This window comes from Lemur catta, chromosome 9 (genome assembly GCF_020740605.2).
Source record: "Lemur catta isolate mLemCat1 chromosome 9, mLemCat1.pri, whole genome shotgun sequence".
NCBI lineage: Eukaryota > Metazoa > Chordata > Mammalia > Primates > Lemuridae > Lemur > Lemur catta.
The window spans coordinates 47617511-47636103 of record NC_059136.1 but is presented as its reverse complement, the minus strand read 5'-3'; the positions used below and the strand labels follow the sequence as shown (position 1 = coordinate 47636103).

Below are 18593 nucleotides of genomic sequence, written 5' to 3'. Positions count from 1 at the left end.
TAGAAAGGATAATGGAAGGAAAACCACCAAAAAAAATTTGAAAAAATAGAGTCAGCATGTACTAGGAAAAGGTAGAAGAAAGGACTTCACAGTAACGATGGGTGAAGGATGTTCTGAAAAAGAGGAAATGACCAACAAAGTCAAACATTGCAGTTAAATCAAGTGAGATAAATATTAAATTAAAAACTAAGAAGACATTGTTTATTTTGTAAACAGCAGTTCCAGAGAAATTATGGGATAAACCAAGTTATGGCTAGATGAAGAGTGATGGTTCAAAGAACAAAAATTGATAGTGTAGAAGAGAATTAAGAAAATTGGGCTCATGAGGCTCTTGCATTGGTGAGAAGGAATAGGATCTAGTGCACAAACAAAGGAACTGGCTTTAAATGGAAGACGGCCTTCATCAGAAATTTGTATGACTAAGTTTATTAGTTTAAGTATAAATATTTAGCGTTATTTAAACCAGCTAATAAATATAAATAAATGTGCAAAATAACTTAAATAAAATATATTACATATCTTATTGCATTCTTAATTTGAATACAATTAATTTAAACAGGTATTCTTATGTTATAATATATGATTTGAATGCTATGTTTTCGCTAATATGCTGATCTTGATAACTGTATTCATGCCCTTAACTTCAGCCAATATTTCATTTTTAACAACTTACAAATTCTTATTACTACTTCAAACTATGTGTCATAATTAAGTCACACATCTGATGGGACAAGTTTTTGTAGCAATCCTGCTTATCGTCAACCTATGTCTTACAAATTGAACTCATCATTTATCTTCTGGACCTGATATATTAATGTCTTCCTGACCTTTCTATTATTATTTACATCTTTCCTGTCATCCAATCTGAAAAAAAAACCCAAAAAAATCACAGTTATTATAGAATCCTTTATCATTGTCTGTAATATTCAGTCACTATTTCCTCTTGATTCTAGTCATAGATAACCAGCCTTTGCCATTTTATTTTCTTATCCAGAGCTTTCAAATTAATTAAACCCCTCATATAACCTCTAGCATAGAGTAGTCCCCCAAATGGTCTTCTACTCTTCACTTTCTTCATCTGCCTCACTCTTCAGTTACTATAATTTTTTTCTCCTTCCTTTCACAAACAGATTTTGAAAGGGGAGATTACTTTCACTATCTCCACTCCTTCACTTTGCTCAAATGATTCTCCTCATTCTCTCCATGACTAATTTTTCCCTCCCTAGTGGGTCCTTCCCTTCAGTATAAAAATATGGTTTTAACTTTCCCAATTAACAATCAAGATCCTCTAAATCAGAATTTCTTCTCTTGTCCCTATTTCCTCCTTTATCTGTTGTTCTTTTTCTTTATTTATCTCTCTTGAAAAATTCCCTGAAATATTTATTTATATTGTTTACAATATCTCTTTTCCAACTCCCTCTTAAAACCGCTCCAGTCTGTCACCTACAAAAATTTATTTTCATCAGCATTACCAATGACCTCCATGTTACTAAATCCAATGAGCAATTTTGCCCCTTATTTTATTAGCTTATCATCCACATTTGACATAATCCGCCAGTTCCTTGATAATTTCTTTATTTGGCTTCCAGGAAACCTTTTACAGTCAGTCCTCTGTATCCATAGGATCTGCATTCATAGATTCAACCATAAATCAAAAATATTTAAAAAAAATACAACAGTAAAAATAAAAATACAGCACAACTATTTATGTAGCATTTACATTGTATTAAATATTATAAGCAATGTAGAGATTATTTAAGGTATACCAGAACCTATCAACTGATGAGTGTTTAAAGAAAATAAACACACACACACACACACACACACACACACACACACACACACACACACACCCCATAGAGTACTACTCAGCCATGAGGAGAAATTAAATAATATCTTTTGCGTCTTTTGCTGCAACTCAGGTGGAACTGGAGACCATTATCCTATGTGATATATCTCAGGAATGGAAAAACAAATACCACATATCTCACTGTGGGAATGAAATAGGGATACACATGGTCATAAAGTGGTGTAACAGACATTGAAAACTGAGAAGTAGGGAGGGTGAGAGGTAGTAAGGGAGAAAAATCTACCTGTTGGGTACAATGTATACTATGTTGGTAACAGGTACAATAAAAGCCCTGACTTCAGCATTATACAGTTGATCCATGTAACAAAAAACACTTGTTCTCCCTAAATCTATTGAAATAAAAAAAAAAAGTATATAGGAGTATGTGCATAGGTTATATGCAAATACTACCTCATTTTATGTAAGAAACTTGAGCATCCCTGTATTTCTGTATTGGGATTGGGGGTCCTGGAACCAATCCACTGCAGATACTGAGGGACTACAATACTCTCTTGTTTTACCTCGTATCTCATTTATTCTCATTCTCAATCTCCTTTATTGATTCATCCTAATTGTGCCAACTAGTTAGTGTTGGTGTGCACCAGAACTCAGTTCTTAGTCCCTTTCTCTATTTAAAATTTAATAATCAATTCTACTTGCAGAAACAAGAATAATCACTTCTACTCCTCTAATTCCAAATTTAGATCTCCAGCCCACACCTTTCATTTTGAACTAAGATTTGTTTATCCAATCACTTCCTTGAAATCTTGACCTAGATGTTTGTTAGTCATCTCAAATTTAGCATGTCCAAAATCATCCCTCCAAAAGTATTTCATCAATAGCCTTCCCAATATTAGTTATTTTAAATTGCATTTTTTTTTCAGTTCTTCAGGCCAAATAACGTAGAGCTATTCTTTTCTCTTATCTTTCTCCAACTAGACATCTCAGCTAGGAAATTCTGTCAAATTTACCTCGAATGTTCAATAATTTCTTATCACTGGCACTGCTATTTGCTTATTCCAGCAATCATAAACTCTCACTTAAAAAGTGCAAATAATCTCTGTTCATTTACCATCCCCTCCTATATTTTATTCTCCACATAGCAGCCATAGTGATTTGCTTAAAAATATATACTGTGCTCATAATACTTCAATGACTTTGTATTTCAACTAGAATAAGAGCCAAAGATGGATTTTGAGCTGCCTCCATTAATTCTCCATCTTTCTATCCTACTACTTTCACCTATGGTCATTATTTTGTAACCGCAGTGGCCTCATAGTTCTTGTAACACAATAAGGCCCACTCTGTTTATGTACTTTTCTTGAGATCTTATTTCTAACAGGAATATTCATCACTGAGATATCTGTTTTGCTAACTTCCTTACATTCTTCAAGACTTTGCTCAAATCTCAATTTCTAGATTAGGTAGGCTATACACCCATCACAACATTCCTGTTCTCTGACCTCTCTTTCTCTATTCTACCTTTTTTTCTTATCACTCTCCAGAAAGAGTGTATTATTTACATTATTAATATCGAGTACTGTTTATTGTCTCTCTCCCCTGATACAGCACAAGTTCTATAGGAGCAGATCACTTTGTTGCTTTAGTCATGGAAGCACTTAGAACAATGCTGGTATGTAGTAGGCATCCTAATAAGTACTTGATAATCAAACATTGAAAAAGTGGAATTCTCGTAAGAACCCAAATTAAATTTGGAAATAATTTTAACTATGTTCAATCCACCTCTTTATCCGAGGCTTTGTAAATGAGGCAGTATTTAGTTATTTTTCAACTTTCCGCCCCTACCATAGCATCTAAGCAGATAATGCCATACAATATTAGAGTTAAGAGAAGCCCATGAATATCATGGGTGAGGAACCTGGTATTTAGGGAGGTGACAAGACTTACCCATTGTCATCCATCAACAGAATCAAAGCTGAAACTGGAAAACAAGCATCTTTATCCTATGTCATTATTCATTTTACTCTAGTGGAATCAGCTGACAGTCTTAAGGTCTCATAAAGTTTTATCATCCAATCATTATTGAATGCATACATTGCATATCTATTGGATTAAGCAGTGATGTTGCTGTTTGTAATAAACAAGAACCTAATACTTTAACATATACAGTTTGCAAATGAGGCATTGGCTAACTGTTAATATCATTTTTGCAGCATGGTTTTTGGCTGGTTTAGTCTGTGTTGCCAAAGGCAAACACAGGCTACATTAAGCCTTGCTGTACTGTCTGTATTTCATGAGAAAAACTGTAATGTATAGTAGCTAGTGGCAAGTTCTCAGTCTCTGAATGACAGATCTGAAGTCAATGGAAACATTTGTCATTTTAATAAAAAGAATGTGAAGATCTCCCTGTTTGCATCTCTCTTTTGAATTATTTTATGAATTAAAAATGTTATCCGAACAGTGCAAACTTATAAGGAAGAATCTTTAATATAATGCTGTGTTAAATAAAATGAGTCATTTTGATGACAATATCTCTAAAAGAGTATGAGTATATTAAAGAATTTTTAAGGGGATTAGAAGGCCAGGATTATGTGTAAATTTGCATTTTAATTATTTGCAGATAATTTTATACATCAGTTTCATAACTAGTAGAATTTACTGGGAATGCTATTTTATAATACTTAGGTGACTGTATACAATACTATTAATTTACCAACCCTATATATCTTTAATTGACATTTATAGAAATATAATATAGTTTGAACATTTGTGTCACTTTCTTGAAACATGACAGATAACTTATTTTTATTTATTATATAACAAAGATTTTGACAAGTCTACCTAAACATTTACTGTAACATCAGTAAAAAGACAATAAAACAATGAATTTATTAAATGCTATTTTCTTCCTGAAAAAGAGGGAAATACATAAAGTGGAAGAGTGTGATTTAAAGGAGAAAATGGAGAGAAGAGAAATGTGTGGATCTAGTGCTGTTATTGGACAAGCTATATTGCTCTAATAACTCAAATTAATCAAAAACATACAATCATCGATGGATAAGAATTATAATCTAAAACAATAAAGTGACTATATGAACATAAATGGATATATAATGATCCACAGAATAAATGTGTTAGAATAAATGTGTTTCTAGAGTTCAGTGGTAGCAAAGGAACTTTTGCTACAAAACAATGTTTCTATTTTCCTTCATTAAATCTTTTAATAGTAGTCAAATATGTGACAAGGTAAAAGCTGCCATTTTAATGGGATCATTTATATGCCAAAAGACATAGGTATTGAAAAATTCATGTCATTACCATCCACCTGGTATAACTCAAATATGAATCACTATAGGAGTAATGATTTCTAAAACAATTATTTTTTAAAGTTTCTTGACATTTTAAACTAGGACTATGCTGAGTTTCATTGCATTCTGGTATGCAGTTATCGTGGGAAGAGCTAAAGATCTGTAACCATGAGTGGCCAAAAGTTAGAGAGGGGAAAAAAGTAGGTATATCTAAGTGTGTCACTTTTTCCTATCTTAAAAAGTGGGATTTCTGATGACAGAAATGCTTTGTACTTTTGCTGAAGCCAGCCAACTGTGAATTTTTTTAAAACATTTACCTAGTGTCCTTCCAACAGCAGTCCACAACGTTGTCTGCACTTCCTTCTTCACACACTTCTTCCCATGTCTGTGTGATGCCTTATTCCCTATGATTTCCTCCTCTATGAATGCATTTCCTCAGTCTCCTTTGCTACATTATCCTTCCAATCCTGGGCCTTATGATATTGTTGACCATCAGATTCAATCCCTGTCCCCCTTGTCTTCTTATTCCATTCTGTCTCTATCTAGCCAATTATATTGATGCCTATTGGTTCAGTTTCATCAATATCAACTAAATATTAGTGTTATGCTTCTACTTTATGTTCCTGAATCATATAGGTAGATATAATTGTCTATTAGATGTCTTTCGCAACTAAATGTATCCAAGACAAATCTCAGTAGGTATAGGGTTCTCACTCCAAACTTGGCTTTCCTTCAGCATTGTCCAAGTCAATGAATATTACTACTGCCCTCACCAAATCAATCAGAAAACCAAGTTTTTTTTTAATACTACCTTCTTTATCACTATTCATTCCATTACAGGGTCCTTTTGATTGTATCTCCTAAATATCTCTCAATTCAGTCTATTTCTTTATTTCATTTATATGACCCTAATCCAAGCTACCATGATATTTTCTTGGATCACCTCTTAAGTGATCTTCTTCCAGCTAATCAAGTCCCACTTCAAACCAATGTCTACATTTCAGAAAGAATAATCAATCATTTAGAAATTTAGACCTCTTCATGTAATTGTTATGGATAAATCCCCACTGTTCTTAGCCAATCTTTAGATGGCTGAAAAGGTCCTTCCTAGTCTAGTGTTTACCTATCTCTTCCCTTCATCAGTGGCATCTTATCATTCTTTCTTTTACTTATTGATTTATAATCTGCTCAACAGTATCAGTAGACAAAAAATTTTAAATAGCATAAAGAAACATTTTATTTTAAAAATATTATGCCTAAAGTCATGTTCTGAATACTCTGCAGTTTTCCTGAGACCATGTCTGGAGTTTCTAAAGAAACCATATTCACCAAGATGAAGGTAGTTTAATTTTGTCTTCAGATAACAGGCTATACAAAAGTCTGTCTACATAAACAAACACAAATTACTTCCAAGACCATTCGATTAATTTGAAAGAAACCACTGAATGCAGATGGGCATGATAAGAAACAGAAGTATAGATTACGATAATAACTTTTATTTCTTTATACAAGTTATAATAAAGTCACATTACCCTTTACTGATCAAGTGATAAAATAATACTGATGGAAAGCTTCATATTTCAAAAATTTCAATCTGTTTGCCATTCCAGTACTCCAATACTCAAAAATATTCTTCAGCTCTGACAACTCCCCATCATAACTTTCCTATAACTAGATGATGTTTTTTAAATATCCAAACTTTTGAAGGTTCATGTACAGTTGTTCTTTGTTCCCAGTTTGCTTCAGACAGTGACATCAGTGCTAAGTTAATAGAAACTATCTACTTACCATATTGTAGGTGGCTCAGAACCTTCTATTTCTAAGTAATCATATTTTTCTTCCATTTGGAAATCAGTAAATATGAGTGAAATTGTGTCCCCAGGCTCTGCTACAATGGTCCAAGTGCAATCAGCATTGTTATGGTACTCATTAGGAAAACTAGGGCTGGATATGATGCCACTGGATCCTCTCATTGTTCCTCCACAAGCATCTTCAGCTGTTAAAAATAAAGACAAAATATTCAGTTTTAAGTTATGAAGAGCAATATAATTAAAGTAACTCAACATTTTTAAGTAAAAATAACAATCCAAATGCTGTGATAACAAATGCATAATATACTAATAGAGATTAAATAAAATGAGAAGTTTATGAAAAATTTATAAGCACATATATAAATAGAAACAATATCATGACAACTTTATAACCAATGATTGAAATAGCAATAAAAATAAAATCTACACACCAAAATTAAATCTCAGTATAATAGAAGCAAGATTTTCTTTTCATGTTTAAGTGATAAAGAGAGTTAAACAACAACAACAAAAAAACCCATTCCTTAAAATCTGTGATGGTAAATTTTTAATCACTTTGGGCATGTTTGTTTATGGCAGGACCGTTTTATTTTTTAATGTAGGTATGTACAATATAAAGGCATCCCTCCTCCCCCAACACCTGCTTGATTTTTGTTGAATTTTACTACCATATGTACATGAATGTTGATCTATAAATTCTAATTTTGTAGTGAGTACATATGGTTTTCATTCTTCCATTCTTGTGATGCCTCATTTAAAATGATGGTCTCTAGTTCCATCCAGGTTGTAACAAAAGTTATTAGTCTGGTAATTTTTTATGGCTGTGTAATACTCCATGGGATACATATACCACATTTTATTGATCCACTCATATATTGATGGACAGGTGGGTTGTTTCCGCATCTTTGTGATTGTGAATTGTGCTGCTATAAACATTCAAGTCCAAGTGTCTTTTTTATAAAATGTCTTTTTTTTCCTTTGGGTAAATACCTAGTAGTGGGACTGCTGGACCAAATGGTAGGTCTACTTTTAGTTCTTTGAGGTATCTCTGTACTATCAATAGAGGTTATAATAATTTGCAGTCCCACCAACAGTGTATAAGTGTTCATTTTTCTCCATATCCACACCAGAATCTATTGTTTTGGGACTTTTTGATAAAAGTCATTCTCATTGGACTTAGGTGATATCTCATTGTGGTTTTGATTTGCATTTCCCTGATGATGAGAGATGCTGAGCCTTTTTTCACATGCATATTGGCCATCAGTCTATTTTCTTTTGAAAAGCTTCTGTTCATGTCTTTTGCCTACTTTTTAATGGGGTTGTTTGATGTTTTCTTGCTGATTCACTTGGTTTCTTTGTAGAATCTGGTTATGAGCTCTTTATCAGATGTATAGCATGCAGATATTTTCTACCATTCTGTAGGTTGTCTATTTGTTCTATTGATTGTTTCTTTAGCTGGGCAGAAGCCTTTTAATTTAATCAGTTCCAATTAATTTATTTTTGTTTTGCTGTTTGCCTTTGGGGTCTTCATAAATTCTTCGCCCATGCTGATATCTATGAGTTTTCTCTAGAATTCTTATAGTTTCATGCCTTAGGTTTAAGTCTGTTATCCATTGTGAATTAATTTTTGTGAGTGGTGAAAAGTGTGGATCCTGTTTTGGATTTCTGCATGTGGCTATCCAATTTTCCCAGCAGAATAGGGATTCTTTTCCCCAGTGTATATTTTTGTCTGCTATGTCAAAGATCAGATGGTAATATGATGATGGTTTCATATCTGGATTCTCTGTTCTGATACATTGGTTTAGGTCTCTGTTGTCATGCCAGCACCGTTCTGTTTCGGTTACTATGGCCTTGTAGTATAGCTTGAAGTCCAGTAAAGTGATGCCTCTCGATTTGTTTATTTTGCTTAAAGTTGTTTTGGCTATTCAGGGCCTTTTCTGGTTCCATACAAAGTGTAGAATTATTTTTTCTATATCTGCAAAAGATGACGTTAGTACTTTAATGGGGATTGTGTTGAATCTGTAAATCATTTTGGGTAATATAGACATTTTAACAATACTGATTCTGCCAATCCATGAGCATGATATGTTTTTCCATTTGTTTACATCCTCTGTGATTTCCTTCCTCAGTGATTTATAGTTCTCCATGTAGAGGTCTTTCACCTCCTTGGTTAACTATATTCCTAGGTATTTTATTTTCTTTGTTGCTATTGTGAAAGGTATTGAGTCTTTGATTTGTTTCTCAGCTTGACTGTTGGTGTATAGGAATGCTACTGATTTTTGTACATTGATTTTATAGCCTGAGACTTTGCTGAATTTATTTATAAATCAAATTTATTTTCGTTGCACCTTCTTTATTCCCCATAGCTTGGGTTTATCACAGATAAGGCAAGAGTGAGACAGAAGAGTAAGGTGGTCTTCTCTGTTTTCCCTGCTAGCATTTTGTTCATCCTCCCCTTCCCACTGAGCTCTCTATAATCTTCCTGGGGTTTCAAGTAGAAAGGATCAGTAGAAATCCTCTTACTTGGCACTGATTTGGCAGCAATTTCTATGGGATTTGGCAGATAATTAAAGAAAGATGGTTCTTTTGCTCACGAGTCCTTTCATGGGATCCTCAACAGTGTCCCCATTAGTTCCATTGTTGAGCATAAGTATGTCTCTCAGGCTGGATGCTTACATTCGTCTCCCATATCATGGGAATAGCCTAATATATTTCCATCATCTTTCCAGGTGGGTGTCTTAGTCAGGGTCTAAGACAATGCCAAGCCAGAAAAATCCCACATTTGGTCAAATGAAAGCATGCCCATTTATATATCCTCTGTGGAAATGCAGTTTCATCCAAAATGCAGCACTCTGGGTTTGCAACAAGCATTTAAGTATTTCAGCTATGATTTAAATAATAATATATTATATCCCTTAAGCTCCAGAGCATACAAATCTATTTCTCTACATGACCTCCTTGAATTTCCTCAATCTAGACTCACACTAAAGAGAAACCACTCCAAACTCCTGACATATATAATGGAGAGCAACTCAAAAAATATCCCACTTTAGGGAAATCTTTATTTTATAGCAAAATAATTTCAACCTCAAAGTACTTAACATTCACTCTAAAACAAGTATGGAAACTCAGTTCCTTTAGCATCCAAACCCATGCTGTTGCCAATTCTTGTATCAAGTTCTATGTTCACCATTACTGTTTGATCTCTTTATTACAATAAACACTATCAGAGAATCAGCATCTGACAAAATTGTGAAATAGGTAAAATTTGATTCAGTAAACGTTAACAAAAAAACATTTTGGCTTGGTGGCCTTACCTGAAACCTAAAACTTTTATATTGTGATATGGCCTGAATTAAATACAATATTTATAATGCAATGTATTTTCTATAATTATGGCCTCACAGAAGGATGTATTATGTAAATATGTATATATATTTTTATTTTATAGCAGAGTTAGAACAAATAAAAGGCAGCATTGTGACTAACCAGAGAATTCTGGAATCTAGAGCTGTGCTCTTTCTGCTGGGTATCATTGCTTGGTGTCTGGTCAAAATGAGTTGATATATATCCTGTCAAAAAGACCTTTATTCTGTCAACATCACTCTGATTTGGCCTTTAGGCTTGCCTGTTTGATAAGTGCTGTCTGCAATGTTTTCTGTTCAATAATTCACAGAAACGGTAGCATTCACAGAATGCTGATCCATAGGACCATTTCTTAAGAGATTCTAAATACACAAGGGATCATCTTGGTTATTTGTATAAACTTCTTGTGAAATTTAAAATTTATTCATTAGGTAATATGTTTAAAAAGCATTCATTGATATAGATCTACTAAGTGCCAGAAGGAACCATGTTATCCCTCCAACTACAATTTTGATCAAAATTTATCTCCATCCCTGCCCTCATGGAGTGTTCTGTCTGGTAGTGAGTCAGACTCTAAGCAAATGACAAAATAAACACATAAAATTACTTTACTGGCCAGTACCATGAGGAAGGAACATTTAGTACTAGTGTTATATATTTGGGGGCTTTAAACTAGTTAGAAAATTGAGGAACAAGAATTCTCTGAGGATGTGATGCTGGATTAGAAACTCAAAGCATGAACAGTAAGCACTAACTAGATACGAAGCAGAGGAAAGAGTGTTCCAGGAGCTTCACTGACACTTTAACTGAAGGGAAATGGACCTGTGTGCTACAGCCAAGAGTGAGAGGCTCTGTGGTACCAAATGCAGTTGGAAGGGCAACTAAGGGCTAGACCTTGCAGGACCATTCTGACAATACTATGGAATTTATTCAGAGCAATGGAAAGTCACTAAAAGGTTTTCAGTAGAAATATGTCCTGATCAGATTTGGCATTTGAAAAGATCATCTAGCTGTTCTATGCCTTGAGAGAGGAAGGCCACAGTTGATACTGATTAGTAGGCTGAATCAAGAGCCCAGGGAAATTCTTGTATGCATCATTGATTCCTAAAGATAAACCATCCCTTGTTTATTGACTATGTTAACATATTTTTATCTCAATATCTTCAAGAGATTTGTTTGGTCTTTGTGGGCATGTCAGAAGAAATAGCATCATGCCAAAATAAATTAGAACACCTCTCTTAGGCCAATTTCTGAGAACAATATTTTTTTTTTACTTAAATAGTAAAGCAATGCCATGAAGTATCTTAGATTTCCCTTGAGGTTAACTAGAAGTTATGATGTCTTCCATACATGATTACTTACCATATAGGGAATACGGTGAATAATAAAAAATGTTGGTAGTTTCTCTACTCTTATATATACTTTTATATATAAGAAAAATATAAAGGCTGTAAGATTTACGGTGGGTTAATTTTTTATACATATATGTGTGCACATTTATATAGGCAAAATATTGGCAAATTGCATGTTAAGAAGCTTGAAAGGTCAGTTTGTAACATGGGGAAAACCACCAATTCAGCCAATGGAATCAATAAGGACAAAGTGGACTTTTAAGAATAAGGATAAAAAGATCCTTTTGGACTTTGGACTTACTATAGTTTTCTGGAGCATTACTACCAATTACCTCTTAAGTTCTCAATGTATTTAAATCTATTGAAAAAAATATGGTTGTTGAATTTAAAATATTATTAAATCTAATTTTATTTGTTTATAATATTATAATATGAATAACATCAAATAACATCTATTTCTATACTTTAAAATAACTAATTTATATAAAATGCATAAACAATGCTATTTTATCTCTTACCAATGGAACATGAAGAAAAGCAACAAAATAAAATAAACATTAGTTGTACATAAGTAAAAAAAAAATTAAAAATAGTTCAGTATTTTTCCATGAATGTACTTTTCCTAGAATTAAATTTTTATTTATTTTAATCTCTGTGACACTTACTTAGATACTGAAAATACATGACCTTGTTTTGGCTTTGGGTATGAAACCATACATTTTATTTATATAAATTGGAATTCCTCCAAAGCATGGTTGTCTAAAAAAAATTGAACACAGCTTCAAAAACCACCTAAAACAGTTTTCTGTAACACATCTTTTCAGATACTGATCTCATACTGTGCTCTGCTTTGCTATTAGTTTCTTCCAAAATAGCTTAGGGTTGTGGGTGGGATACAGAAAATAGGATTATTTATTACCAAAGAGAAATGAACTATAAAGTGTAGGAGATGAGTACGCTTGTTCAATTCCAGATGCTAAGCATTCATTCCAATCTCAAACTTTATCATGGGACATTTTTCTCCAAATCTCCCTTTTTAAATCTCAGAATTCTATCAGCACCCAAGTGAAACTGACATGTATGTGGGTCTTCTTGTTTCTTCCCAGGATAGGCATCACTGTTATGTGCCTCTTAATTACACAAACTATTTAAATATTATACTTTTATTAATTAAATATTATATTATATCTATGTGGAGTTGTAGTTGATATTTCATAATCATCCCAGTTTATATTTAATAGTTCAACCTAATGCATCTTTGTGTTTAAGGAGAAACTCTTCTCATGGAGAAGAAAATTGAGCAACTGGGTAAATAGCATACCTTATAGATTGATTGCTACTTTTATGTTTGTCAAGGCACAACTTTTAAAAGAAAAGTATTATTATTTTAAAGAAAATAAAAGTAGATTTTCAATGATTACAAAAAAAACTCTAAGGATTCTCATAATTTTCATTTCTCAGTCCAGCTCCTTCAGCTCCTTTCATAATAGATGAAATTAAAGAGAAACATATATTTAATAGGTCAAAGAAAACATTCACCATTCATTGAGATAACACCTCTGAGAAGTAAAAAAAAAAAATCTAAGTATAATGGCAATTTAGCATAGAAGGTTTATTCTTAAATATACAAATAGGCTTTTAAGCAAATATTCTACATTAATTTCCACTTATCTTCCTGAGAGACATGTTGAGAAAATGAGAGGGAGTTAGTTAATGCACCAAGGAAGTAATTAACAAATATGTAGGGTCTCTCAAACATCTATTTTAAAATAGTTTTTAGAATCTCCAAATTAAAAAAAAATAAGCATTCATTTAATAAAATTTTAATTATTTAAAAATTGGGGGAAAATATTTAAATTAAATCGAAGTATAGCCATAACACAGCAACAGGGAGCAAATGTACATTGTTCCCCTCAAAAAATTTAAAACTGAGCAAATTATACAAAATAACTATTTTCAAACATTTGCCCAGGGCCACACAGAACTGTGTGATCCCAGATAGGACTGGAACAGAGAGAGCCCTATAATCATTTAGCTTTCTCTCTGGAGACACATTCTGAACCATAGAACAAGGAGTGAAATTTCAAGTAGAGCATGGTGTTCTCTCTGAACTCAGTAGACAGAATTCAGGGAGCATGAGGTCACTGTAAGCACCATTTATTGAATAGGGCTTTCTTTCTACAGTGTATGTTGTTGTCTACTCTGTGGAAGATCAGTTTGTTGTAGGTAGATGGTTTTATTTCTGGGTTCTCTGTTCTGTTCCATTGGTCTATATCTCTATTTTCATACCAGTACCAAGTTTTAGTTACTATAGCCTTGTAGTATAATTTGAAATCAGGTAATGTGATGCCTCCAGATTTTTTCTTTTTTGCTTAATATTTTTTGGCTATTCAGTCTCTTTTTGGGTTCCAAATGAATCTTAGGATTATTTTTTCTGAATCTGTGAAATATGACATTGAGGATTGAGTTGAATCTGACAGTGGGCACCCTTGTCTTGTTGGCAGTGGGTTTTGTCATATATGGCTTTTATTATTTTTAGATATATTCCTTCTATACCTAGTTTTTTGAGGGTTTTTATCATGAAAGGGTACTGAATTTTATTGAATTTTCTCTGCATCTATTGAGTTGATCATATGGTCTTTTTGTTTCTGTTTATTTGGTTAATCACATTTATTGATTTGTATATGTTGAACCATCCTTGCATTTCTGAGATGAAACCCACTTGATTGTGGTGAATTATGTTTTTGATGTGTTGTTGAATTTTGTTTGCTAGTATTTTCTTGAGGATTTTTGAATCTGTGTTCATAAGGGATGTTGATCTGCAATTTTCTTTTTTGTTGTGTCCTTTCCCAGCTTTGGGATCAAAGTGGTATTGGTCCTTGCTGACTCTGCTCTCTGATGTAACTTCACTATATAGTCACCAAGCAGCTCCCTGACCAGCACAGAGGCCTATGGTGGTGGTGGGAGGTCACTTAGAGCTTGGGTTGCAGTGTTCATGTGGAGCAGTGTGGGGTCTTGGGACCCTCTTCCTTTATCACTTCCCCACATGTAGGCGTGTCCCCCAAGTACCTTATGATCTTGGTGAGTGGAACTTCTTATCCCCATCTCCTTCACTCTGAGTGTCTGCCATCAGTCATCTGATGATTTATAGAAATCTCTCCAAGAGGTTCCATCCATAGGTGACCATCTCCTTGCAGATGGTCTCTATGTTTTCCTAGAGAGTGGGATGTGCAAGCTACTGCTAGCTCATCATCTTAGTGAGGAAGCTCAGTTCAGTGATTTTTGATTCTGACTATACACTTAGCATATCATCACCTAGAGAACTTTGTAAAAGTGCCCTACTGTAGAACCCACTATACAAATCTTAAGGTTTAAGATGAATTATAGGTATTTCTAAATGCTCTTCTGTTGTTTCCAATGACAGCCTAGCTTGAAAAAAAAAAGTAGCAAAGGAAATTTTGAAGCAAATTATACCCTGATTATCTTTGCTTTCTTAAATGAAGTAAGATTAAAGTTTACCTTCTGAAAGTAAAAAGCATCAGAGTAGGGACTCAAGGAGAAAAATAAGGGTTAGAAATGAAAGTAGGTACAAACAAAGGCAGGAATTTTATAAAACATTAAAAGCTGAGATGATAGCTACTATCATTACCTAAACCACGGTTTTCAAAGTGTGAATTCTCGTGCCTTTCCCCATACCTGCTGATTCAAAAACTCTGGGGATTGGGTTCAGCAATCGATGTTTTAGCAAGACTTCAAAGTGATTGTCATCCATGTTAAACATTGAGAACCACTGACCTAGGACAATCCTTAATGTTTTTATTATGGTCAGATTCTAATCACCATCTCAGGCAATTCAGGGACTGGAGGAGCATATCTGAACAGTCCCTTGGAGATTTGTGAGACATCTGACAGTATATTAGCTGAGTTGAAAGGAGAATGTGTGCCTTTGAGGTGTTTTCCCTTTTATAATGTTTTAAATTAAAATATAACATAGATAATGAAAAGTCCACAATTTATAAGTAAATAACTTGATGAATTTTCACAAAATGAAGACAGCCTTGCTATTAACATCCAAGTGAAGAACAGAACATTACCAGAATGTCAGAAATCTCCCAAATACTGCCACTCAGTCCTTACCCTTTTCATCCTTAAGATAAGCACCCTTCTACCTTATTGCACCATAGATTGTTTTTGCACGTTTTGAACTTTATAAAATGGAATTGTACTCTTTTTGTGTCTGGCTTCTTTCAATCAGTTATTCTTTTTGAGATCCATTCACATTGTTGCATGTATTAATAATTTATTCATTTTCATTGCTTCATAGTGGTATTAACGCATGTCACTATTTAATTTATATGTACTATCTCTGAGGAACATTGGCGTTCTTTTCATATTTGGTATTATATAATGTGTTTAACATTCTTATACATGTCTTTTGGTGAACATCTGGGTAAGTGTCTAGTAACTATAACATACCAGTCTAGTAATGTGTTATGGTCTGAATGTTTGCATCCCATCAAAATTCATATGTTGAAATCTTATCCCCTAGGCAATGGTTTAGGAGATGAGTCCCTTTGGAGTAGGGCGTGAGGATGGAGCCCTCATAAATAAGATTAGTGCCCTTATGAAATATACATCCAAAGGTGCTCATTTGCCCCTTCCTTTTTGTGAGGAAACATAAAGAAGGAGGCATCTATGAAATAGAAAGTGGACCCTCACCAGATAACCGTATCTGCTGGCACCTTGATCTTGGATTTCCCAGCCTCAAGAACTATGAGAAATAAATTTCTGCTGTTTATAATGTAACCTGTTTATGGTATTTTCTTATAGTAGTCCTAACAGACTAACATACCATTATAATTTATTCTTTACAGTTAAGCCAAGACTATCTTTTAAAAGTGGATATCAGATATTGTCACACATACTCTCCTGTTTATAATATTTTAATTGCTTCTTGAGTTCAGGATAGAAACAATTTCCTTACCATAACTTTAAATCATTTTAATCCATAGACCTCTCTCACTAAAATGGCACTGACAACAGATGACAGTATGTACAAGATCAAGATGAGTCACTCAAACTTCAATAAATATTTCATGGATAAGAAATAAATCTTTATTGAGTTATATAGTTTGAATGTCAAAGCTTGTTTATTGTTGCAGCATGGACTGTTAGTTATATAGAAATAAAAATTCCTCCCATTGGAACTCATTATGTCAAGTGGATTAAAAAAAATTCCCAGGACCAGGAATAAGGAGTTCCCAATTTAGGATTTATATTTGATGCATGTTTGGGTAGCTTTCTCTCTGTTCTACTTCACATACCAGATTACTAAACAATCATTCTTGTCGTTTGTTTAGTTTTTATAAATCTCATGCAGTATTTTAGCATATACAAAATTACAGAGCTTGAGCCCAGTTTACTTTAAATTAAAACACTGAAAATTTGTGTGAATCTATTTATTTATTTTGTGAAAGGAAAGCCTTAAGCTGCAAGAATTTAACCCTGTATGGACAGAAACAACATCTATCCTCCTCATTGTTTTTAGTGCTTAGAAATATCCTTAACATTTAATAGTTGACCAAAATCTCTGTCTTAAATGATATTGAATAAAAAGGCTTTAGAAAATATCATTGACTTTTATATGGACATTGAGTTAAAAAAAATAAATAAAACTAGATTATTTCCCTCATCCAATTCAAATTAAGTGACACCTTGATTTTATCATTCCAGGTGTGGAAAAAGGAGACACTTTTAATTTGTATAACATTGTTCTTATAAGAATGATAATAAATATTCATTAAACCTACAGTGTGTATATTTTTTAAATCTTTCAAATACTGAGTTCTTTGAAGGTATGGATCATGTTTAATATAACTAATAGTAGATATATTATTTGAGTATTCATTTTGTGGCAGTGACTATGCTATCAACTTTAAATGTGTATAAATATTTGTCTATTTCTCTCTAAATTTGCATTCACTTATCCATACTCCATCATTTTTCAGTGGGAACAAACTAATATTCTATCAACTTCAACCTCTCTCTCTTCTCTTCTCCCATTATAATTTATTCTCTACAGGAAAGACAAAAATATTTTTAACTGAAAATTATATCACATACAATCTCCTGTTTATAACATTCAAATGACTTTCCTTGAACTTGGAATAAAAACAATGTCCTTATCATAATATTAATCCACAAGTCTCTCAGTAAACTCAAGACATGCTGCTCATTTTTTATTTTCTTAAATTTAACAAAGCTTCTTCCAACTTTACAAACTTTGTTGGTCCTGGCAGCCAGTAGGTGTCTTCTTTCCCAAGATCTTCTCATGGTTGGCTATATGATTCCATTCAAATCAGTAAGACCTTCCTTGACTAATAACTGTATCAGCTAAAACAATCCTCCCATCAGTTTCTATCACAACATCCTATTTTATTTTCATCATTCAACATACCACTATCCAGTATTTTTTTGGCGTTATTATTTTCTCATTTACTTCTAGCATATAAGTGCCATGAGACCTCAACTACATTACTAATAATACATTAGTCACAGCATTATCCAAAGAAATTACAACATGGCTGACTTATGGTAGGTATCTAAAGAATACATTATCTCATGAAATATATTTTTTACTTATCAATCTGTCTGTAAAATTTTTTGGACAATTATTTGAGAGGAAGTATTGTGTTGAGCTTAAAAGTGAGGCCTCTAGAATCAGAGAGACCTGAGGACAAATCTGACACTAAGTAATAGTGTGGCCTAAATCAATTTACTTTAACTTCTGTTTGTTTGTTTTTGTAAAATTATTATTATTTTGATAGTGTGTGTTTATTTACTTAAATGTTGCCAGTAGTGTCTCAGTCACAGATTTTCTGTCTTCTTTATCAATATCCTAGAAGTTTTAATTTTGTAGGTGAGGAGAAGCTTCCAGCAAGGTGAT

The 18593-nt window shown here is 33.2% G+C and overlaps 1 protein-coding gene across 3 annotated transcripts in view; it reads right to left on the bottom strand.

Annotated features, from left to right (window-relative positions):
• CSMD3 (CUB and Sushi multiple domains 3) overlaps window positions 1–18593 on the bottom strand; it is a 1082068-nt gene that overhangs the window by 758015 nt on the left and 305460 nt on the right. For all 3 annotated transcript variants that reach the window (XM_045561854.1, XM_045561855.1, XM_045561856.1), the window contains exon 5: window positions 6907–7114. In XM_045561854.1, the coding sequence (XP_045417810.1) occupies window positions 6907–7114 (208 nt within the window). The remainder of the gene's footprint in view (window positions 1–6906; window positions 7115–18593) is intronic.